The sequence below is a fragment of the Dreissena polymorpha genome, chromosome 14 (genome assembly GCF_020536995.1).
Source record: "Dreissena polymorpha isolate Duluth1 chromosome 14, UMN_Dpol_1.0, whole genome shotgun sequence".
In the NCBI taxonomy this organism is placed as follows: domain Eukaryota; kingdom Metazoa; phylum Mollusca; class Bivalvia; order Myida; family Dreissenidae; genus Dreissena; species Dreissena polymorpha.
Genome location: NC_068368.1, coordinates 43,683,872 through 43,710,251, shown reverse-complemented (window position 1 = coordinate 43,710,251; position 26,380 = coordinate 43,683,872). Strand labels below are relative to the sequence as shown.

Genomic DNA, 26,380 nt, shown 5'->3' with positions numbered 1-26,380 from the left:
AAAAAGTGCAAAACCAATAAAAAATACGTGTTATTAATATGTTTTAATGTGTTTTATATCTAAAAAGGCATTCACATAGATAAAAATAACTTATAAATGGCCAAAATAGCTGGTTAAATGCAAATGTCAGTTGTTTGCTGGCAATGAACCAGATTTTTGGCAGAAAAAACAGCAGAAAAATTCACCTATTTTTTTATGTGTTTTAAAAAAATCATAAAAAATCTATTTTTCATCCTAATAAAAAAAGAAAGACATCATTATGTTTGTTTTAAGTAGTATAACATCAATGCCAAATATCATTCAAATATTCCCATTTTAAAAAAATCATTGCCTCTTGCTAACTAAACACGAAATTAGACTAACTAAACACGTTGCAATACTGTATCTTCGAAATAGTAAATAAATCTAAATCATAAATACATATTAATAATTAAATACCTGCTGAAATTTGAGAACGAAAACGATTTAAAATAAACGCTGTGAACATTACAAGGAATCGTACATGTAGGCCTACTGTGTGAAAGGATTAATCAGGGATAAAATAAAATGGTGTTCGAAGGATCTAACATTTTGAGGAGGACGTCATGGTATCTTGGACATTTGGCACTTTCAGGCCACGACTTTTTTTTTTATTGGTTTACAAAAATTATTTTGAAAATGGTCCATCGGGCGGTCGAAAAAAAAAAAAAAAAAAAAAAACATCATTGGAAAAAAAAGTTAATACTAATAACATCAGAACAAAGACAACATATCTTTTATAACCTTAACACAGAGACAAAAAATCAAATTATGCAATGAAACACATCTATATCTTCAAATGAAATGAGTCCTAACAGCACCTTATGTAACATCAGGCAATTTTAAACACTCCATTACATGACATGCGTTCTTCTCCCATTAAAACGAAAAACTGCGCTTCATTTCCAAAATTGGATGCGCACCATTACGCAATGCGATGCCCGTTGCATAAATCTTATATAAGATAAACTACTCATACACAAATTACCCGGTATGTGTTTGCTCTTACTCGACTTATGAGATCGTACATGAAAAAAAATCGAGGTAGATCGATCCATGCGTCGTCGCGGTAATGTTTGTCAAAGTTGTTGTTGTCATGAAAACTCGTTGATTTACAACGCAAAACGTCTTATTTGAACTGACGCGAATTAATTCAATCATATTTGTCAACTTCGCTTTTGCTTTATTTTGATAATTTAATCCAAAGTTTAATGTTAGCAAGTGTTTTTTTTTACTGGAATTGTAAGCAAGGAGTCAGTTAAAGTCTTCCGAAAATGTGCAGTCTGTGTGAATTGACAGTTTGACGTCATCAAAGGAAAGCCGCTTTCTGTCGGAAGCAATTAAGCGACAAATTTCGCGCCGAAAAAATTGGCTTCCTTTGTCTAGCAATCAACATGCCGAACCAATCGTGTGTTTGTTTCTCAATTGCAATCCTCCAATTTAATAAAAGCACGTGCATAGCTCCGCCTTCGAATCTTTTGCAGAGAACGGAGGCGGAGTTTAACGGTTAATTGAGCTAGTGTTTTACACAAGTTGAGTTCCGATTTGCCGAAATTACTCGGCCCTAAGCATTGAAACGACAAATACATTTATCAATGATTTTCCGAGATATACCGATTTGTTCCGATTTCCAAACTTTCTGTACAGTTCCTATAAACTATGGCGGACGTGTTTACAAAATTCCTAAACACATATATCGTAAATAATGGCAGTGTTTTATTGGATTATTTATACTTATTATCAAATACTATCGGGTTTGTTTAATATAATTAACATGTTAAACAATATAGTTGCGTCACAGACACGGAAATAAATTTTGATGGGGTCGACATTTGACTGGCGCTGATTTTCTTATTGTCTGTAATTTTTACCCGAAATAAATTTTGAGAAGTGCCCATAAAAGGACTGGTACATAATGTGTCACATTGAAAAATATCCCGATCTCTGCAATATATGTGAACCAATGGTTGATTGTACTTACTTGATTTTATTCGCAACCGTACTCAAACCGGATAGTTTTTTTTTCTCGTTTCGCTCGTTTTGCAGTGCGGTCGGGAATAAAATATTTAAAAAAAAGACGATTTTCCGATTTTATTTTTTTTCCCATTTTCCAAAAATTAGGGTCGGCGGTTTTGTAAACCAAGAAATATAAAAGTCGTGGCCTCATATATTTATTTAGTAGATACTGAAAATGCTGAATGTGCTAATTGCAACATCAAAGATGAGCAGGTGAGATTTTTACAGCTTTATTTTTCTTGACATAATATTGTATGTTTTCCATTAAATTTATATGCCAGTTTTTTTTTACCATTTTGGGAATGGGGCCGGGTCCCTTTAAATGGGAAAATAACGTGTTCTTTTGAGTTAATTTGGGAGATAAATAATGTTGCTTTTATGATTAAAAATACTTTCAAATTGATAATAATAGTGATTTTAATAAGATATATTTTAAGCAGGGTTGGCACCAATCGACCGCCCCCGGTTTTAACCGGCGGTTTTTACCAGTTAGAACCGCCCCGGTCAATACTCCCGAAGTGGTCATTACTGGTCAATACTGGTCGATTGAACTTTACCCCCAATTTTAATTTATATTCCATGCCTAATTAAACAATATTGATAATATAGATTAAACAGACATGTTGCCATTAATGTCTTAAGCTATTAATACCAACTATTTTATACCTGTTCATGCAATTTGTAGGCCAATCTCTCAAAATTTTGCAAATAAGTCAAAGTTGGTCAATTGGATTTTTCTGGTTGATTGAACTTTTTTTCAATTATAATGAATTATGATGCTCAGATAATTCTGTGCTTGATTCAACAAGAACCTTTAAATTACTGTGTATGCCTTGTTCCTCATACCCCACTGTCCCCACAGTCTTCTAACAGTCTTCTCACCTATACAGGTTGGGGCACGCAAAACTAATAATAGGGCCTTAAATGGCATCTTTTTGACACAATCCTTACTTGTCATGTATTCTTGCGTTGATTTCTTTAAATACTTTTTAAACAAAATAGTGTAAAAAACTTTTTTTTTATTGATATAAGAATATAAAAACATAATAAGAAATAATTATTAAAAGAAAAAAAATAATTGAAAAGAAGAGTAGACCCACAATTGGAAAACATAATTTGTTGGCAAAATCAAGAACTTTGATTGTTTATTCATTTGAATACCAATTGAACTTTTTAATATGAAAGGGAAAAAACCCTCTGAATACAGAAAGGAAACAAGTTAGAAGTAACTATTAAATTAATAGCAAGTATAACGTAATCTTCTTTTGTGTGAGTGATATGAAATAGCCTAAGGGCAGATTTGCTTAATTGTCAATATCAGAGACAACACTGCATGCATTTTATTACCAACTAAGAGGCCAGATTTATAACCCTAGAATACACAAGAGTTCTGTTTGTCCATCTGCTTATCAAATAGATATATCAATAGATAAGTGAAATGCTATGGTACCTACAATAGCAATAATACTTTAGTAACAGATGTGATACACTGAGATAAAGATATTGCCTTAGTCCTTATGTATTTGATGCTGTTTCCATAAATAATAAAGAAGTAACTTTTTACAGCTTTAAAGATTTTTTTTACAATAAATAACTCAGAAAAAAGTTTATCAATTACAGAATAATTATTGATTTTATATAAAATGGCTCCTTTGTAATGTTTAAATGCTACAATTTTCAATCAACCAGTATTGACCAGTAATGACCAGTATTGACCGGTTTTAACCGGGTATTGACCGGTCAATATGCCAAACCTGATTTTAAGGTTCAACTAATTTAGCTTGACTTTGAGATAATTTACATGTTTATATATTTATTAAAACATTTTTTTGTGTGGAAACCTTCCATCGGGAATTTTTAGGTCCCATTTGCGAAAAAATATATACTTTTTTCATTGCGAATCAGAATGGGTCATCTTACCGGACCCAAATTTGAAGGAAAAAAAACACTGTATGCTCAATTTAGCTCGGCTGTTTTCAGGGAAAACCCTAGGTATTGTGTATCTACACACCACACCCATTTTGGGGTCACTAGGTCAAAGGTAAAGGTCACTTACCTCAAAAAAATAAATTTCATTATTCAAAACTGCACCGCAGCCTAGCTTGGCAACCATTATGTGGTGCTCTTGTTTATATATAATTTTAAAAATGTATTAATAACCAGAATAGTTGATGCATGTATAAATTAAAAGATACAACCATGAACAGTGTGTTTTAATTTTTAATAAATATGCTTTGATTGCGTATTATGCAAAACAATGAAGTCCATAATTTTTTACTGATTTTTAAAATGTTGAATGTCACACCTCATGTACCACTCTGTTTATGTACCAACACTTTATGTACCACTATCTGACACTTTATGTACCATATTTATAATATATAGAGATAACTCATTTCATATGAATGTGTGTTATTGATGTAATGTATATTGTGTGATAGTTTTTATGAATTTAGACTTATATATTGGCCATAGATTTTATTTTTTGTCAGATTGTCTAAGTATCACTGAGTGTCTAATTTTAATTTATTAGCCCAAGTACATGTAGTACTTAATAAATGATTTATTAGGCTTACCTGAAATTGAAGTGAATTATAAAAATTCATTTGTCTCTTATCTTATCCTGACTAAGGATTATAAAGTCTAAAAAGTTTGTATTATATTGTAAAATTGAAATGTGATACTTTAAAGAGAAGAGAGAATGACCTTATAATAAATGTTCAAACTGTAAAAAATCAAATTATATCCATCTTTAGACTTTAATCATGTTTAGAGAATGACCTTGATTCATTAGGACTGCTATGAATGAATGGACAATAACACCTATATTTTATGTAGAAGTAGTAGTAGTAGTAGTAGTAGTAGACTAGTACCAGTAGAAGTAATATCAGTAGTAGAAGTAGTTGTAGTTGTTGTTCTTGTTGTAGTAGTAGATAATTATTTAATTAGTTGTAGAAGTAGTAAGAGTTGTAATGGTTGTGTTTGTATTTGTATTGAATTCTGATCATACAACACAATGATGCTGGTGCTTACGATGATGATGATGAATATGATAATGCTGCTGCTGATTGTGATGATGATTATATGATGTGACTTCGGTATTATAAAATTTGTGAGGTTCAAACACAAAACCTGTTGGATAATAAAACTTCTCATTTATGACAAAAGATTTAGATTGTAGAGTAAAAAATAAGTATAAAATTCCCTAATAGGAAAGCCACCATTAAAGGACCATGTGGGCTTCATCAAAAGCAATGCATGACACAGTTATATCTCTTTCAAATGCACTCAATATTGCTGTTCCAATTGATATGCTCAGAAATGCTTCTGGATGGGCATACACCAAAGAGTACTTTCCTTCAAATATTTCTTCTAAAGACACAATAACAACACTGTCGCCCTTAGCAGGAATTCCGGACGCCCCCCCCCCCCAAGATGTTCCCTCCCCAGACATTTTCCCCCCATTTTAGTTTTAGTGCTTACATTCCCCCCACCCCACAATAAATTTATAATGGTTTGGTTTAATTATAATCTTGATTTATTATCAAAATGATTATTTTGCTTATGTAATCTTATGTAATTAACTTTTTTATATGAAGCAGCTTGTTTGTTGTTTTCTTTGGATTAATCATTCATTATTTTTGTTAAACTGTTTAAGGAGTGCATGTAAATTATTAGTAAGTGTATGTTGGTGTACTAGAGAAAAACTAGAGGAATACATGGGAAATATTCTCAAAATCTTACACATGTTGTTTTTAATTAAATAGGATAAATTGATGAATTAATTCAGTTTGAGTAAACTTGGGCTGGGTTGTGGAACTATAGTAATTTTTTGTTTTTAAAACAATTAAATAGGGTAGTATGTAACTGTCAAAAAAAATAATATGCATTCATACGCATATAATCCAATTATTGGATGTCACTGATATTTTCAATTTTACTAGTAGCTTATTAAGACTAATTAAAACAGAATTGGACTTTCCTTGCAAAGTATTTCATTATTAATAATATAATTAGCTAATGTGATCAAAATGTATTGATATTTAATAATATAATAATATAATTAGCTAATGTAATAAAAATATTGATATTTTAATAATTTAACTCAATGATATTAATAATATTTAAATTTGCCCAAAAAAACAAGGGCAGGTAGATAGGAAGGATTTTTTTTTTTGAAAATCAACAGTGTTGTCAGTGTTAAATATTTGTAAAGCTTCCTCAACTTCAGTTTTACATTTTATGACCTGCAACATATTCTATCCTAGTTTATTTTACTATGGTAAGTCATTAAAGTGTTATTCATTTTTCAACTATATAATGTGCTAATCTCATATAATGAATGACTACCCCATTTAAAGATGACACTTAATCTAAATTGATTAATACAATAGTTATAATTGTTTTATTGTAACATACTATTCCACTAAAAATGACCATCATAGAACATCAATGCTGTGCTTTTGCTGTGCTTTAACTAAATGTTTCATTGATCTGAATTATTTAAAGAAAAAAATCAGGCACTTATAAAAAAAATATATAATTAGGGTGTCAAAATTTAACAAACTGAACAAGTCAAATTGAACTTCTCTTGCAATGCAAATGGAGCAACTTGAAATATCAAATTGTTCCCATACTAGTCGACAATATAGCTATGACATTGTGTCTATTCAAAACATGCATTAGACACACCTTCTGAAACTTTTTAGGCGGATTTGAAAACCCTATTTCACTGCAAACTCTCGTCAATAAAAGATCCATGTTGTTATACAACCGAAAGTGAAAGTACAGTTTAAAAAAAATGAATAAAGAGCAAACTTGTTGAAAACTGACGAAAAATTTAACTGAAACTAACGTAAGACCATACGACTGAACAAAATAACACTTAAATTTTAAATCATAACAATAATGTTTACTTCTAAAACAAATTCTTCATTCATCCGCGGACTTCTTTGTGTCGTAGTCATAAATGCCTCCAAATGGAGGTGTGTGATGCGTCTAAGGATAGAGGTGACAATAACGTAGTGACGTCACCATCTATGTATAGAATGGGTGCGCTACCTTAAACTAATATGTTTCGTCAGAGGAATGACGTCATACAAGATACGTCATAAATTGGGTAATCCAGGAAATGAAAATGAAAAATACGGAAAGCTGTCCGGTCATATATTTTAAAGAAGAATCAAAATAGGATAATATATAATATTACGATAAAAGGCTAGATTAAACGTTACAGGAACGCAGTTGTTTACCAATGTCGACAAAGCGGTGGTTCGGGGGCGATAGCCCTCGAAACTAAGGAAATATATAGGATAAAACGGCTTTTAAGGTGTTGCGTTAGGTGTTAGGTGTTGCGCGCTCAGCAACGATAACTTTATACGCCCTCCCTTTCTTTTTAACGTACCGGTAAAGTTCAATCGTCCCCAATAAAATTGATGATGCGTCTCAATAAATGACAAAGATCAGATATAAGATCATGATAATCGGCGCGTAGGAATACGTACTTAAGGTAGATCGCAGTCACGCGAGGTACTGCCGGAGATGAATTAGTTTATTCGAACATGCTTTATAAGGTCAATGTTTGCAACAGAGGTAGGATAATGCATATTATCCTGCCTCTGTTGCAAACATTGACCAAATAAAGCAGGGTCGGATAAACTAGTTTATATCCGGCAGTACATAACGTGACCGTGCTCTAACCGTTAGTATTTATTCATACGCGCCGATTAATATGTTAACGTGTTCTAATATTTGACCTTTGAAATTATTGGGACGCATCATGAATGTTATCGTTATATTATATATCATCCTTTTTTTGTTCTTTAAAACATATTACCGAACCAGCTCTCCGTATTTTTCATTTTCATTTACTTGATGACGCAATTTATAACGTATCTAGTGTGACGTCATTTCTCAGACAAAACATACTATCTAGTTTCCCTCAGGAGTTTAGTGACAACAATTTTGACGTGGTGGTTTTAAAGCGGGTATATACGATTTTGTCAAATATTTATGAATTTTTATAAACTGTGTAAAACACTTATTATATATATATTTCAATATAAATTAAAATAAAAGTTAAAAAGAACATGTGTCGAAAAATGCGAAATAAGCCAGATATTTAATTCTGAAATTGAAAACGGCTGTACAGCCGAATTCGCCAGCATGTATACCATACATGTACGATGTGCATCTAAACTTAGTTTAACGATTTATTTGAATTCCTGCAACGATATCTATTCATACGACACACGAACACTATCTCCGATCCTAATACAAAGACGAATGCTTCGGTTATTGTAGGAAAATATGTACGTCATTATCGGCTCGGGGCGCTAATTTGTCTTTGCTGCATTTTATGAAATTCGGCTTTAATGTATAATTTTTCTTGCCTATTTTGTGTAATTGGAACATATTTTATCAATATATTACAATTAAACACATATAAAAAATCGTATATAGCTACCCGCTTTAACAGTATTTTTTCAAAGAACTTTAAGCATCGAACGAATCATAAACGTATTCCGGATAGTGTATTTGTCATTCATAAGTGTTAACTTCGATAGGAAAAAAATAATTCGCAACGACAGGAATACGATTTCGTTAATCGGGATTTGGTTCAGAATGGTTAGCATTCGATACAAACGCTATCAAAAAAATAGTGTGGTTTAAAATACATTACGATACAGATGGAAAAAAAGAAATGGATTTCGACAAAGGGATGTAAGAACAGAAAATGGATGTGCATATCGTTGTTAATGTTTTGTTATAAGCAAAGGATAAAAACGATAGTGAACAAGGAGCGATTTTTTTCCTTCTTTATAAAGTACCGGAAAACGGCACTTTCCCATAAATAAATTTATAAATAAAATGCAACATTTAGTTATTTTCGTTATGCAGCTCTATGGCTTTAACCTAAGTTAATAAAATATTGACAGCTTTACAACACTAAGATATCAATTCAAAAATATTTGGGAGTAACATTTCAAATGCAAAGATATCCGAATTTGAAGACTTCACGTCGCGAATTTCCCCAATTTTACATGTTTTCACACACATTTTTCACAATTTGGCTGGTACTGGTACTTTTTTCAAGTGTGCAAAAAATCGCTGTTTACAATATACCTAGTTTACAATATACCTAGTTTACAATATACCTTTTTTACAATATACCTACGGTAGTTTACAATATACATAACCCAAACCTCAAAGTGACCTTAGTTTTAATCAATCCTATAAAACTATCTTAAAGTTTGTTATCATTTGACAATTTATACAGTGCTCCAGCTAGGCCTTAATCGAAGGGCGCCGCGCTCTGCCCTCCCGAACCTCCGCCCTGCCCCCCCCCCCCCGAATCTCCGCCCTGCCCCCCCCCCCCCCCAATTTTTTTTTTTTACACATGATTATTCATAAATCTCTTGTTAGATTGTAATTACTTTAATCCTCATTGTAGACATTATATTTGGATGGTTTAATAATAATGGGAATGATACAATTATTTATAACATATAAATTAACATGCAATAGGAAGCATTCCAGAAACACCCGCGCGCTCGTACGTGCCCTTTTGACAAAATACTGCGCGTCGAAAGTGCCCTTTTGACAAAATACTGCGCGTCTAAAGTGCCCTTTTGACAAAAAAGCCCCCCTGCCCTTTTCAAATCCTAGCTGGAGCACTGTTATATAATATGGATAATCATCAATCGCAATACATAAACTATTGAAACGTTTGTATAATTGCTTATAGTCGGATTATTATTCAAATGCGTGTACATTTGTATATTATTTAAATAGCTTTCCGTTCTTGACAAAAGCTTAACCGCCTCTTGATCTAAGTTGTTTTTCTTTGGACGTACGTTTTAACCTGGTAGCGCATTATACCTAACTCTAAAATGTACGGGATTCAAATCCCACCGCGTGCAACACGATCTTTTCAACTTTACTTACTTATTTAAATTGTTTGATGTTGTAAAATATGTGAGTAAGTATATTACATTTAAAAACAAGACGTGTTTGTGAAACACTGTGTCCCCCATATATTTCACCTTTGACCTTGAAGGATGACCTTTAACTTGATCTTTCACCACGCAAAATGTGCAGCTCCATAAGACACACATGCATGCCAAATATGAAGTTGCTGTCTTTTCGTATTTTATACCCACTATTTCTGTACAAACCGGAATTTTATTTAATAAAAGCTGCACATATAAACATTGCGTGTTTGCTTTAACGTAATAAAGGAAGTGTCTTGGAACAATGGGTTATATAATTATGTCAGTATTTCTGTTAGAAAGGCTAAGCATTAAAGGGACCAGTTCACGGTTTGGTTAATTTACACATTGATTTTTTTTTCAGATTTCAAAATTTCGTTGTAGATATGTTATTTGCGAGGGAATAATAATACTGAACATTAACCATACTCTTAAATATCAATTATATCATTATGTATCTTTTTAAGCTTAATAAAGTGAAAGTTATAAAGCGTTACACACGCGACACGATTGAATAATTTGGAGATTTCTGTTATCGTAATATTTTGTGACACTACCTGAATTGCATATATAATGTGTATTGGCACCGATGGCCGAGTGGTTGACTTTTACTCAATGGGTTAGTGATTCGAGCTCAGATTTGGATTTTTTCTCTTATTTTTTTCTTGTTTTATACTGGGGTTATTTAATTCCGATGCTTACATTTATCAATTTAAAGCTTATAATGACAAGTTTCAAAAATGCCCAAATCTGTAAACTAGTCCCTTGAATTAAGTACCCATTATACAAGTTTATCTGAAATCTGAATCATGCGAAGAACCATCAATGTAACTGTGAGTTTAAGAACAGTGCATCATCATCATTATAATTTAGTATCTTCTTATATAAAAAAAAACATACATATAAACATTATATACACGCTCTAGCTAATTATTGCTTAAAGCCACGTGACACATTTTCTATAATACTCGCAGATTAGTTTGCATAATCGTACAAATGAATGAAAATATATGTAAATTTATAGCTGAGCGCTTCTCTAACAAACAGGTATGCATACATGTATTTGACTTGATCGATGTTTTTTGTGTGTTTTTTTTACCTCGTTACGCAGACACACGAAGACACACGGCTTTTCTTTTACAGTAGTGTCTCTCAGAATTAAAGCGACATTAAAGCGAACAAATACGATCATTTTTACGTTTTACAAGACGGATACAACTTTGATTAAAGTGCTATTATGGGCATTTTGCACTGTTGAATTTTAGTATTATTATAATTATAATCAATAATATTTCATGTGTGTCTATCTATGTGTGTTATGTATGGGTGAAAGAAAATATTGTTTGAATATTTTTACTTATAGACCTATTTGTGTATGTTAGTTTAAGAAGGCCGCATTGTAAAAAAAGTATTGATTCATTTGCATAATATGTATAATGTGTCATTGTCTTTAGGTGTAACCTTCTGTAAATAAAGCTTTTATTATTATTATTATTACGAGCAAACAAAATAAACCCTGTTATCTTTACATATATTATTGATTTAAAATTACGGAATACCGTTAGGGCCATCGTGGTAACACATTAAAATCCAGAGGGCGACAATGCGATAGTGCAATAGTACGATGGCGACAATGCGATAATACGATGACGACAGTGCGACAATTCGATGGCGACAGTGCGATAGTACGATGGCGACAATGCGATAATACGATTACGACAGGACGAGAACGCGATAGTACGATGGCGACAATGCGATAATACGATGACGACATTGCGACAATACGATGGCGACAGTACGATGGCGACATTTCGACAATGCGATAGTGCGATAATACGATGGCGACAGCAAGACAAAACGATGGCGAGAGTGCGATAGTACGATGGCGACAATGCGATGATTCGATGGCGACAATGCGATAATACGATGACGACAGTGCGACAATACGATGGCGACAGTGCAATATTACGATGGCGACAATGCGGTAATACGATGACGACAGTACAATAACGCGATAGTACGATGGCGACAATGCTATGATACGATTTGGCGACAGTACGATATGGCTATCGCATGGTCGCCATCGTACTATCGCACTGTCGCCATCGTATTGTCGCACTATTGCAATACTAATGTCGCACTGTCGCATTGTCGTCATCGTACTATCGCGTTGTCGCATTGTCGCCATCGTACTGTCGCATTGTCGTCATCGTACTATCGCATTGTCGCCATCGTACTATCGCTTTGTCGCTCTCTAGATTTCAATGTGTAAGCACGATGGCCCTAACGGTATTCCGTATACAATCGATAAAATATGCTTTGTGTTTATTTTACATTAAATCTTTGATGCGGGTATTCGTTTTACGATATTGAATAATAAGACAAATGAAGCATATTGCGCTTAATATGGTTATTCGAAGTTAATATTTTTTTTGCTCTTCATTCTTCCAACTGTTGGATATCGGAATAATTTACCAGAAACTTTACGTTCTTTAAGTCGTTAAGGTAGCCTTCACTGCGATTCGATGGTTTGGTTTATTATAAAACTCGTTATTTGAAACATAGAAAGTTAATTGCATTTGAAAAGTCTTTTAAAATCTCGCCAAAATGTGTGGTTGAACTCACGTGAGATACCCGTGGACCGTGCTCATTTGGAAATTCGACATGTTGTCAGTTTGTTGTTTAGTCAACTAATGGTATGCGAACGTGCGATATCAATTAAACAAGAAATCGCAAAAGTAAAATGACTTAAATGCAAAAACATGATGAATAAATAATACGCGATTTATATCAATATCGAACGTCGAGCTTAATGGTTACATTGGTTAGCGATTGAGATCAGTCTTTACCCGTCGTCCGTGTCGGTTACTTATTCTCTGAAACCACATCGTGGGAATGTTCCAGTGGAAGTCTATCATATAAAATTCCTAATTGAAAGAAACAGATTTACGATGGCATCCATTGTTATCCCCATGGCAGTGGAAGATTTGGCTTCTCTTCAAACTCATCGCAACAACGGATGAGCGATAAGGAGCCATTAGGGCGGTCGTATTATATCATCATTTTGTCGCGTGTGTGTTTTTCTCCCTACTTTAGACGTTCCTTCTTTTGCACCTTTTATTTTTTTCGGTCATGGAACATGAGTATTCTCCTTTTCGCATGTCTTTTATTTTAGACCACATCCTATTAAGACTATTCAATTTTAGATGTTTACGTTCAGGAAATTTGACAAGCGTGCAAGCCTATTGGTGAATGATATGTTTGCCGCAATGCGGATGTCGGGTGTGTAATTTTGCTCAGGCATGATGTGAAGGGATATCATTAATTATAGTCAAGCAGATAAACTGCTTTGTTAATTAATTCGCTAGGAGCGGACTGTGGAATTTATTGTTATACCAATTTTTCAGTTTGTATGTTTTTATTGAGACGAAGTAACCCGATACGTGTTTACATCTACTTTTCTGCAACAATATCTAATTTATATCAGTGTCACTGTGAAACGTGTGGTTGTATGCACCGCATACGAGTCGCGTTCTGAGAAAACTGGGCTTAATGCATGTGCGTAAAGTGTCGTCCCAGATTAGCCTGTGCAGTCCGCACAGGCTAATGCGGGACGAATCTTTCCGCCTTAATTGATTTTTTGCTAAGAAGAGACTTCATTTAAACGAAGAATTCATAAAAGCTGAAAGTGTCGTCCCTGATGTGCGGACTGCACAGGCTAATCTTGGACGACACTTTACGCACATGAACTATGCCCAGTTTTCTCATAACACGACTCATATAGAGATCCTGTCATTTACAGTTGCCATGAACTCTGTTTTCACATCCTGTTTTAAAAGTCATTAAATTCATATTGGTATTCAGTGAGATCGTCAGTTCAAACTTTTTCCAGTTCCGAAACATACTGCATTTCATTCAACATTTTCAAACCACCGATACATTTTACCGTCATGAACAGTAACACTTTTTTTTCTAAACAGCAAACCGGAAGTAAACAGAACACTATAAACAATCCAAATCATTGAATCGCTCTCCGACTTTTTTAACCAGGTTTTCCGAAGGAAAAAACTGGTTATTAGATTGGCGAATGCGGGCGGGCTGGCTGGCTGGCTGGCGGGCTGGCTGGCTGGCGGGCTGGCGGAATAAGCTTGTCCGGGCCATAACTATGTCGTTCATTGTCAGATTTTAAAATCATTTGGCACATTTGTTCACCATCATTGGACGGTGTGTCGCGCGAAATAATTACGTCGATATCTCCAAGGTCAAGGTCACACTTTGAGTTCAAAGGTCAAAAATGGCCATAAATGAGCTTGTCCGAGCCATAACTATGTCGTTCATCGTCAGATTTTAAAATCATTTGGCACATTTGTTCACCATCATTGGACGGTGTGTCGCGCGAAATAATTACGTCGATATCTCCAAGGTCAAGGTCACACTTTGAGTTCAAAGGTCAAAAATGGCCATAAATGAGCTTGTCCTGGCCATAACTATGTCATTCATTGTGAGATTTTAAAATCATTTGGCACATTTGTTCACCATCATGGGACGGTGTGTCCCACGAAAGAATCACGTCAATATCTCCAATGTCAAGGTCGCCACGACTAAAAATAGATTTAAAAAAAAACAACTTACAAAGGGGGTTAATTTTTTTTGGTCATTTCAAAAGTTCAGTTTGAGTTTTCTCCCTTTATCAGATTTTTTTTTCACAATGAAAACCTGGTTTTGTGACAATTTTGTCCCTTGTTTTATTTAAAATGGCGAGTAAAACAGGCCACTGTCATTGTATTAATGTCTTCCTTGTTTCTGTCTGCAGACTCTCTCTGTTGGGATCTAGCCGAAAGTGTTCCGGTTTCGGCCGACTGATGTCGGAAATCTCCGAATACTTCGCCCGTTTCCGACAGATCAAGGTGCACGTAAGGACGTTGTTCCTCGTGCTAGCCTGTTCAGTCATCACGCTGCTCTACCTCACTCATGGCGTCACAAACAGCTTTGCGGGTAAGCTAATTAAATATTTCTTACATAGTCGTATCTAAAAAGCGCAGAAGTGGCGTTAGATTTTGTATATTGCCCAAAATTCTTTATGTTTGAATCATCTAATGTTGTTGTGATTATTTAAAAAACAAACATGTTGTTCACTGTGTTTTCTTAAAACAATGGAATTAAATAACTTATTTTTTAGCAAAATATTATAACGCACTACATGGCATCCATGGAATCCAGTATTATTCCATAAGCCTTTAATGTTTAAAAGGTAACCGGTCACCTTTAAAGGGGCCTTTTCACAGATTTTGGCATTTTTTTAACGTATTCATTAAATGCTTTATATTGATAAATGTAAACATTGGATCGTAAAAGCTCCAGTAAAAAATCAAGAAAAAATTTTAAAAAAAGAAAAGAACATTGCCCGGAGCAGGTTTCGAACCAGTGACCCCTGGAATCCTGCCAGAGTCCTGAAGTAAAAACGCTTTTGCCTACTGAGCTATTCCGCCGAGTACACATTCGTGACGTATTTTATACATTATATAAGCAATCTTCGTAGTTTCATAAAATTTAACGACAAAAACAGAACTCTCCAAATTATTCAATCGTTTCGCGTTGCAACGCTTTATAATTTTTAGGTTTTAAAATCGTCAAAAGATGCATATAATGGCTATATTAGAGCATGGTTAATGTTCAGCATTACTGTTTCCTCACAAATATCATAACAAAAACGAAAACTTACGAATCTGAAACAACATTTTTCAATTTTGTCAATTTACCAAAGCGTGAAAAGATCCCTTAAGTCATATTTTGTTGCTTGTCATTTCGTATCATGTTGGCTGGTCAGGTCAATCTTGTAATAGTATATTTTTGTTTCAATGTTACAATAAGCAAAACAAATATAACTGACCGATTAAATAAAATGCGAGAATCTTCGGTCTACATTTATTTCAGGTTTAAGTGTTAGTGCCGGCTCAGTGGTACAACGCAATGGACATATACGAGTGGAAAACGAAACAGGTAATATGTATGTCGGTTAAAGGTCAAATCGAAGTATTTTTGCTCTACGCGTTCTTTTAACCCTTTTAGTGCTGGAACCGAATGTTAAAGGTCTTTGCAAACAGTTTGCATCAAGATCAGACGCCACAAAACGTGGTGTCTGATCAGGATCCAAACTGTTTGCTATTCTTTGAAAAAAAGTGAAGAAAATGATGATTTTAGTAATTCTGCATACACCAATATAGCAGAAGACAAATTTCCCAGCATGCAAAGGGTTCAGCTGGTACACTTGAGGAACCTCTGTTCCCTGTGCCTTGCTTGTCAGCTCGTATCATGACCGCTTAATTATGCCGCTCTTCGAAGAAAAGGAGGTATATTGTTTTGCTCATGTCGGTTCGTCGGTCTGTCGGTCCGGTCCGTCTGTACCTCGGTCCGTCCACCAGATGGTTTCCGGATAATAACTTAAGAACGCTTAGGCCTAGGATCATACAACTTAATAGGTACATTGATCATAACTGTCAGATGACCCCTATTGATTTTAGGTCACTAGGTCAAAGGTCAAGGTCACAGTGACTCGAAACAGTAAAATGGTTTCCGGATAATAACTCAAGAATGCGTATGCCTCGGATCATGAAACTTCATGGAAACATTGATCATGACTGGCAGATGACCCCTATTGATTTTCAGGTCACTAGGTCAAAGGTCGAGTTCACTGTTACTCGAAACAGTTAAATGGTTTCCAGATGATGACTCAAGAATGCCTACGCCTAGGATCATGAAACTTCATAGGTACATTGATAATGACTGGCAGATGACCCCTATTGAGTTTCAGGTCACTAGGTCAAAGGTCAAGGTCATAGTGACTCGAAACAGTAAAATGGTTTCCGGATGATAACTCAAGAATGCTTAGCCTAGGATGTTAAAATGAACCGGAGCAGTTTATCAAATAATAGCTGTCGGATGCATTTGCAGATTTCTGCATAAAAACATAATTATGTTGTGTACAAGAAAATAATTTAATATATAAATACACAAAGAATGGAAAACATTCCATTACACAACAGATAAAGCAGTGGATAATACCCGTGTACAAAATGGGACGTTCCGAATTCCAGTGTGGTGCTATTTTTACCATCTTATACTTTACACAGCTCTATGCTTAACGTGAATTAAATCGGCTAGCAAATATTGCAGATTATATATGAATTGTGCGATATTTGTATGGCTTGTTGTACATTCTTAAATGTCAAAAGTATATGCATGGATTATAAACAATGCACATTACACGAAATGAGGAAAATATGATAAATTGACAATTCAAATACCGTTTGTCGATATGCAGTACATGTACATGTGAAAGAAGTCGCGTTTATAATAAATCGTCAATTTCTTTTGGGAAATTTTGTCATTTTATGACACCATCAATCAGCTGATTCATTTTACGGATGGCGAAAAATTATGTCATATGACTAGATTTAAAGGTTGAAGGTCGTATAATTTTGAAGCTAAAGATTTCTCGACTTTATTAATTATGAAAAATCATTCAGTGGTAAAGTAAAAAGTAGTCCGTGCACGTGACAGGTATATCCCACAGTGTTGGGTGTATCCCACAGTGTTGAATACAGGTTAGTATATTCCATAAGGTGTTATACCGTCAATGTCGCGTTGAAAATGGGATAAAATTGAAATCGATTTGAGAAATGTTAATCATAAGAGTCTTACCCGGTAATTGAAAAATTAGATTTTTTTCAAATGGGAATTTATCTTACTATTTCTTTTTGGGAGTAGGTTTATTTAACGGACCCGTAGATACGACAGGAAAAGGCCTTAAATGTCATTAATAAATCAGTTTACTAGATCATTTATCATCTTGTCCACTTTCAGTTTCCAGACGGAAGCTTGATAAGAGCTATATAGACGAAGTGAAGCGGGTCCGTCTGTTGTGTATAATACTGACTATGGAGAAAGACATTCCAACCAAAGTGGCAGCCGTCAATCAGACCTGGGCTTCACGCTGCGATATTCATTTTTACGTGTTGAACTCCAAAATACGAAAATCTGATTTTCTCAATATCAACGACGTACCTGATGACAGGTTCCACCTGGTTCATAAAATCCAGGAAGTCTACAAGATAATCCATAAACTGTACTTGAATGATTTCGACTACGTTCTAAAGGCCGACGACGATACGTACATTGTTGTTGAAAATCTGAAATTTTTATTATGGCATTACAATTCAAGCGAGCCAGGCTATCTTGGATTCCATTTTAATAAATTCGTTTCATCCGGGTACATGAGTGGAGGTGCGGGCTACGTCATCAGTAATCGTGGACTTCGTAACATGATTGAGCGCGGTTACAATGGTGGACTGTGTCTTATTGTAAAACATAACGATGATCCAGAAAATTCTGAAGATATAGAAACAGGCCGCTGTTTAGAGGCGTCAGGTATGTTGCACTGTCTTCTGCTATACGATACTGTAACCAGTAGTCCTTACTGAAAATTAATGATACTATGCAGGCTTGTTCATGTCGGCAGCGTGTTCCCTTCATATTCATGTCGGCAGCGTATTCCCTTCATATTCCGCCATTTAAGAGCTGTATTTGTAGTTGATTGTTGAATCGTTGGTTATTTTGGAGTCGTGGCCGGCCGGTATAGAGATCGCTTGAAATCCATTGATAGAACATACGCATCTGCTGCAGTTCGTTACGGAAAATGTTTTAACACAGTCACCTTCGTTTTGCTGATAAAAACTGCGACAAAAACAGGTCAATATTGTAATTCACCAAATATTTCCTCTTTTATATATTGCTTATATAGTGTTCCATAGTAACACACACTCGTTTATTTATGAGTATTTTCCATGCTACATCGTCTGTTGTAATTTGTTTACAAGAAAATTACCACCCCTGCTTGATTGGTCATTGTCGGCTCGGGTACTACTTACATCCGGGTACTCGTAAGTATACTTACATGTATGTACCCCGGTTACGGTAAATATACTTTAACGTATCCGGTCGATATTAGACTGTACCGAGTTGTATTCTTGCCCGAAATCCGATGTACTAAAACGCGCTACCTATAACCGTAAAACGATATTGTTTATCTTAAACAAACTTCTCTTTTAACAAAATTGCATCAACATGCTTTTTATGACCCCCCCCCCCCCCCCCTCGAAGAAGAGAGGGTATATTGTTTTGCACATGTCGGTCTGTCCGTTGGTCCGTACGTCGGTCCGTCCACCAAATGGTTTCCGGATGATAACTCAAGAACGCTTAGGCATATGATCATGAAACTTCATTGGTACATTGATCATGACTGGCAGATGACCCCTATTGATTTTCATGTCACTAGGTCAAAGGTCAAGGTCACAGTCAAGGCCACGTTTGGGGGGCATATTTCTCCGACCGCGGAACACTTGTTGAGTATGAGTTGCGATAATATAGAGGCCATTTAACAGAAAATTTGACATAAATGTCAACATAATTAATTTAAAAAATAGCCGACAACGACCGATTTAGCGTTAAAATTCCTGGGTACGTTTTAGTATATTTGCCGTACCCGGGGTACATGTAAGTATAATTAAGAGTACCCGGAATACATGTAAGTAGTACCCGAGCCGACAATGACCAATCGAGCTGCATTATCCGTTTTAAGACTATTTATAGTATGCAATTCTTGATAGGATACTTCAAACGAGACTTAGAGCTCAGATTTGGCAATTATAAACCACACCTTAGATGAACCCTGATCTTTTCAGAGCATTGCTGTCAATTCAAGCGTCGTTTTGAAAAGAAGACACATATTTATTTATTTTTGTTAAATAAATGAAACACATTTTATAGCAAACAGATACACTGTAATAAGTTTGAAATTGAAATGTGCACATTTCTTTGCTAAAGCGAACAAACGTGTAGCCTTTTGCAATAAAGTCGAAAGTGTTTGTAGACATAGCGGCTTTAAATAACTCTTTATAGATATATGTTGACTCTTGTTAACTAATAAATTAACTAAATAAACACAAATCTGATAACACTATTCGCTCTCTGTTTCTTGAATCTGATACATAAAGATAACCCTCCATTTTATCATTTGAACCCATTCGGACAGCGATTTTGTTTGGGTTAAGATGTAAGACACCTACTACTTGACCTATCAAGACAATCAAATTTATAGTTATCCCCCCCCCCCCTTCGAATAAGAGGGGGTACATTGTTTTGCACATGTCGGTCCGTCGGTCGGTCGGTCGATCGGTCCGTCCACCAGATGGTTTCCGGATGATAACTCAAGAACGCATAGGCTTAGGATCATGAAACTTCATAGGTACATTGATCATGACTGGATGATGACCCCTATTGATTTTCAGGTCACTAGGTCAAAGGTCAAGGTCACAGTGACTCGAAATAGTAAAATGGTTCCCGGATGATAACTCAAGAATGCTTAGGCCTAGGATCATGAAACTTCAAAGGTACATTGATCATGACTGGCAGATGACCCTATTGATTTTCAGGTCACTAGTTAAAAGGTCAAGGTCACAGTGACTCGAAATAGTAAAATGGTTTCCGGATGATAACTCAAGAATGCTTACGCCTAGGATCATGAAACTTCAAAGGTACATTGATCATGACTGGCAAATGACCCCTATTGATTTTCAGGTCACTAGGACAAAGGTCAAGGTCACATTGACTTGAAACAGTGAAATGGTTTCCGGATGATTATTCAAGAATGCTTACGCCTAGGATCATGAAACTTCATAGGTACATTGATCATGACTGGCAGATGACCCCTATTGATTTTCAGGTCACTAGGTCAAAGGTCAAGGTCGCAGTGACTCGAAACAGTAAAATGGTCTCCTGATGATAACTCAAGAATAACTAGGCCTAGGATCATAAACTTCATAGGAACATTGATCATGACTGGCAGATGACCCCTATTGATTTTCAGGTCACTAGGTAAAAGGTCAAGGTCACAGTGACAAAAAACGTATTCACACAAAAGCTGCCACTACCACTGACAGCCCATATGGGGGCATGCATGTTTAACAAACAGCCCTTGTTGATAGTTGTTTTAGTCAAGTTTCATTTCATAGTACCTCATAAATAAACAGTTATGTTAATTGTTGCATCTGTTTTGCAAAATTAGTTAAAATCTGGTTATATAAGTGAAATGTATTGTCTTTTATTACTATATTAAGACTTATGTTTTGCCCTCTATGTGGTTTCTATATTCAACTTTCTATGTTTAACTTTCTATGTTTAAATATTTCTCTGAATCTCTATGATTTCAATATTTCTCTCTCTGTAAGTGTTCTTTTTTCGCTTTATATTTAGCAGCCTGTGCCTTTTTGAATGGTAAAAAAGCACGATAAACCATGCAAGTGCATGTGTAACTGCTTTCTAAAATTTACAGTATACTTTTACATTGTTTGGCATTTAAATTGCTGAATATTAAACTCAATAAACTAATAATTCAGTTTATTGAAAAAGTTTGGCATATTTTGGGGAAATTGTGGTCAGATTTTGGAGGATTGGGAATAGGGAAACAAGCTGTAAGAGGCTCTAATTTTTGGCAAAAATGCATTGTCTGTGGTTTCAATTAGTCTTTCTCTGCAATTTAAATATTGCTATGTCTGTGGCTTAAATGTATCTGTATCTGTTGTCTCAATATTCCTTCCTGTGTGGTTCTTTTTTCTGTCTCCGTGGTTTCAATATTCCTCCCTCAGTGGCTTCAATATTCCTCACTCAGTGGTTTCAATATTCCTCCCGCTGTGGTTTCAACGTTTCTCTCTCTGTGGTTTCAATATTCCTCTCTAGGCCAAAATAAAATAGGTCCGTTTCTGGTCTCCTTGGACAAAAAACGGTCGGTAGGTGGGGATTTTTTTTTCGGGTACTAGAATGGAAGGCTACTGAAGCTTATATTAAGAAATACATGTATATATGCTTTGTTAGCTTGATATTACATCTTAAATGAACGATTTTTTTTTGCGACCCCAATAAAAAGTTGAGGGTCGGCGCCGATTCGGGAGACACGGTCGGGCGACCCGAAACGGACCTATTTTTTGGCTATATGTGGTTTCAATGTTTCTGTCTCTGTGGTTTCAATGTTGCCCTCTTTTTGGTTTCAATATTCCCCCCTATGTGGTTTCTATGTTTCTGTCTCTGTAGTTTCAATATTCCTCCCGCTGTGGTGTCAATGTATTGTTGCCCTCACAGAGGTTTCAATGTTCCTTTCTGGGCTTTCAATTTTCCTCTTTCTGGGGTTTTAATGTTCCTCTTCGGGGGTTTCAATGTTTCTGTCTCTGCGATTTCAATGCTGCTCTCTCTGTGGTTTGATGGTTCCTGTATCTTGTTGTTTCAGTGTTCCTTTCTCTGTGGTTATAATGTTTCTTTCTCGATGTTTCTCTTTCGAGAGTTTCAATGTTCCTGTATCGTGCGTTTCAGCGTTACTTTCTCTGTGGTTTAAATCTTCCTCTATCTGGGATTTGATTGTCTCTGTTTCTGGGGTTTCGATGTTCCTCTTTCTTGGTTTCAATATTCCTCTCTCTCTCTCTCTTTCTCTCTACTGGGTTTAATGTTCTTCTATCTGTAGTTTAAATGTTCCTCTATAGATGGTTGTAATGTTGCTCTATCATATTGCAGGAGTTCCAGTTTTGAGCTCCCTGGACGTGGAAGGCCGGGAAACTTTTCATCCTTATCAACTGGAGAAGCATCTGTTCGGAAATCTCCCTGGTTATATATACTCATGGGCAAAGAACCCCATAGAAAAGGTGGATAGTGTAGATAGTGTAGTATGTTGATTGAATAATGGTAAGGTGTTTTCGAAAAGTAATTGGACATATCTAACGTATCACTAGATACCTGTATACGAGGATTTTTACTCTGATTGTATTTGATATTAATGATTGGAGGTAAACTTTAATAACTACATATATTTAAAGCATGTATATCGATTGTTATGCCCCATATGCTCTTATTACCAATTGAGTCTTCCTGTTGGCAAACCGTTAAACTAAACGATCAAAGCATATTTAATACTTGTTCCTCGTTTTAGAAAATTGTATGTATGTGAAATTTGTTCAAAGCTGGCATTGCTGTTTATCCTTCTTTATAAAAAATAAATAAAGTGATGACCTTTATGGCAAGACGATTTTGTTTCAGGGCGCACGCTGTTGTGCCAAGTACGTCATCAGCTTCCACTACATGACGCCAGACGCCATTTTGTTTGTGGACCATCTTCTCTACTACACGGATGTGTTCAGCAAACATCTCAACGGCGAGAACACCCTTCCAGCGTTTAAAATAGAACGCGTAAAGTGATCAATGGGAAGAGGCCCCAGTTTAATAACGTCTGAAGGAGTTGTTTATGAAAAAAACATGTATACGGCCATCCTCCTCACTCCAAATTATTTAAGCATGGCAACTGTCAGTAAGAACGCCAAAAAAGATCTGTGGGATGTAACAGCTTCTCCAATTTGATAACTTCTGTTGAAATTGAAATACATTTGTACGGCCGTTCCCCTATTACCAGTTGTTTAAATTTTGCCATTGTCAGTTACTGTTATGAGTATTGAACAACGTACTGGTAACCTGCGCTTGGCCAGGAAAAATTTAGTAGGTTTACTAGTCGCTGTGATATAGCTAAAATACTACTAAAAACGACAAACTATCGAAACATCTAAACCGAACAAACATATTAAAGGGTCCTTTTCCCAGATTTTGGCATGTATTGATAAAAGCTCCATTAACAAAAAAAAGAATAAAATTAAAGAAAGAAATAAGTAACCCTCAACTGGGCTCGAACCACTGACCCCTGGAGTAAAAGTCTATCGCTTTGACCACTCGGCAATCCGTGCTCATACAATTTGTGCTGAATTTTATGCTTTTAATAAGCAATCCTCGTAGTAAGCCCAAAATATAAGGACAACAACAGAACTTTCCAAATTTTTCAAACGTTTCGCGTTGCAACGTTTTATAATGTTCAGGTTTTTTAAATCGTCAAAATATGCATGTACTGGATTTTTTAGAGCATGGTAAATGTTCAGTATTACTTATTTTTCACAAATATCATAACCACATCGAAAATTTGTGAATCTAAAACAATTTGTTTAAACTTTGATAACTTACCAAAACGTGAAAAGGCCCCTTTTAAGATATTATTTATTATAAGTTGTAGAGGGATTATTTTAACTTTTAATTTATAGCTAAATCCAGCGCATAGCATGACACATTCTTAAAACCAGGTTTGCAACGGGCTTGACAGTACGACTATGTGTAAGTTACGCCCGTGAACATGCGAAATACTACAGTTTTTAAACCTTGTTTGCTCTGCATGTGTTTTTTGTTTATGTATATAACTGTTGGGGATGTATATGTACCTAAGCCCGACCTAAGCATACACTAAGTCATTTTATGTTAGTTTTCTGTTCACACTCTGTGTAAGTAAAGTATGACAAAAAAGTATTCTCAGTTTTCGTAGATGTATGCTTTGGTTGAGACATTAAAATCAACATTTTCAATCGATAACAAAATAACGAATCACTCATTAAATGGATGCCTTCAGTCATTAGTTGCCTCCCATGAATGGATGCCTTCAGTCATTAGTTGCCTCCCATGAATGGATGCCTTCAGTCATTAGTTGCCTCCCATGAATGGATGCCTTCAGTCATTAGTTGCCTCCCATGAATGGATGCCTTCAGTCAGTAGTTGCCTCCCATGAATGGATGCCTTCAGTCATTAGTTGCCTCCCATGAATGGATGCCTTCAGTCATTAGTTGCCTCCCATGAATGGATGCCTTCAGTCATTAGTTGCCTCCCATGAATGGATGCCTTCAGTAAGAAGTTTCCTCCCATGAATGGGTGCCTTCAGTCAGTAGTTACCTCCCATGAATACTGGTCATGTCGGTTTTGAGGCTTCCGAAAGGAGGCATAAAGTCGCCGCTGTGTCCTATGACTGTTGACGGAATTGAGTGTGTGATGGTCTGAAACCAGTTTCGATGATTATCGTTTCGGCCCCACAAGATGTCCGTCCGTCTTTCTGCCTGTCATACTTTAAGTTCCCGCACGGGATCGTATTGCCGCAGATGATCCAATTTGTATTAAACGTAATATACAACATCAAAATTGGGTGGTAATACAAATTCTTGCCATGTCTTTTTGGTTCAAGATTTTGCAGGGAGTTATTGCCATTTGAATATTAATTCCTTTCCGTGTTTTGTCTCGAATGTTATTAAACTTCTTTTGCATCATCCAAAATGCTTGGACATGCTGATATTGTCAGGTTTTTTCCGCTTTAACCCATTTATGCCTAGCGTCTAGAAAAAATGCCTTGGCATGATGCGGCGTCTCATCAGGGTCTGCGCTGTTTGCTTAAAGGAATTTCTGTAAGAAATATTCTAAATATAGAAATAAATATACAGTCCAACCTGTCAATAAAGACCACTCAAGGGATTTGGTCGTTGTGGTCTTTGTTCACAGGTGGTCTTTATTCGCAGAGTCGATCGAAACTTTGCAAAATATGCTAGTAGTTTTTTTAACAGGTACCTTATCTATGTATGTGCTCTATTGTTTAAATGTTTGAATACTTATGCATTGTATAATGAAATAAAGGATTGAAAACACAGTTTTGTTTTACATTTGTATATTTATTACATGTTGTATTTCTATTCCCTTATGTTTTTATTATTTATTTAATTTATCATATACTGTATAAATAACTATTGACATACATGTATACGTAAATGTACATGTAATTCTACAAAGAACAAAGTACAAAATACACATAACATAGCAAACATTTATACATGAATCACTACTACACAACCAGTAAAGTTGACAATGATGGACAATAAATGATATCTGATATTTATATAAGACTGAAAACATCCAAGAATAAGATTCCAGACAGATACTCAACGTACCAGTAGAAACAACAAAACACAATAAGCACTACGACCCCCGTCCCCCTCCACTCAAGACACACACAAAATCAAAACACTCACTTAAAAAAATCACTTTAAAATGCTCTGAATTTGAGTTTTTCCTACACCAAGATCACTATCCACTCGTCTACAACTGTGTCCTTTACCTAACAAACTAATGACCTTAACGCGTTCTTCCAACGTCAAAAACTTACGCTTGGAAGCCATGATGGTTAACTTGAACTGACAATTACTTTTCTATAATCTATGAACGTCTTATTACGGAGAAATTTAAGAAAAGAATAACTATCAAAATGTTTGTCTTCAATAGGCATCGTAAATGATATGAAACGTTAATTTCCTTAATGTGTTTATGAAAGCTCAAAATTTGTCTTTGATATTTTTGGCAATTAGTACATTAATCGCGAGTCGCTTAAATACAAAGGCAAATTTTTACAC

The 26,380-nt window shown here is 35.4% G+C and overlaps 1 protein-coding gene across 4 annotated transcripts in view; it reads left to right on the top strand.

Annotated features, from left to right (window-relative positions):
- Positions 1–24,563, top strand: part of LOC127858982 (glycoprotein-N-acetylgalactosamine 3-beta-galactosyltransferase 1-like) — a 62,134-nt gene extending 37,571 nt beyond the window's left edge. For all 4 annotated transcript variants that reach the window (XM_052396375.1, XM_052396373.1, XM_052396374.1 and 1 more), the window contains exons 2-6: positions 14,839–15,020; positions 15,960–16,025; positions 17,889–18,452; positions 22,644–22,771; positions 23,163–24,563. In XM_052396375.1, the coding sequence (XP_052252335.1) occupies positions 14,839–15,020; positions 15,960–16,025; positions 17,889–18,452; positions 22,644–22,771; positions 23,163–23,321 (1,099 nt within the window). In that variant the 3' untranslated portion in view covers positions 23,322–24,563. The remainder of the gene's footprint in view (positions 1–14,838; positions 15,021–15,959; positions 16,026–17,888; positions 18,453–22,643; positions 22,772–23,162) is intronic.
- Positions 24,564–26,380: the final 1,817 nt, after the last annotated feature.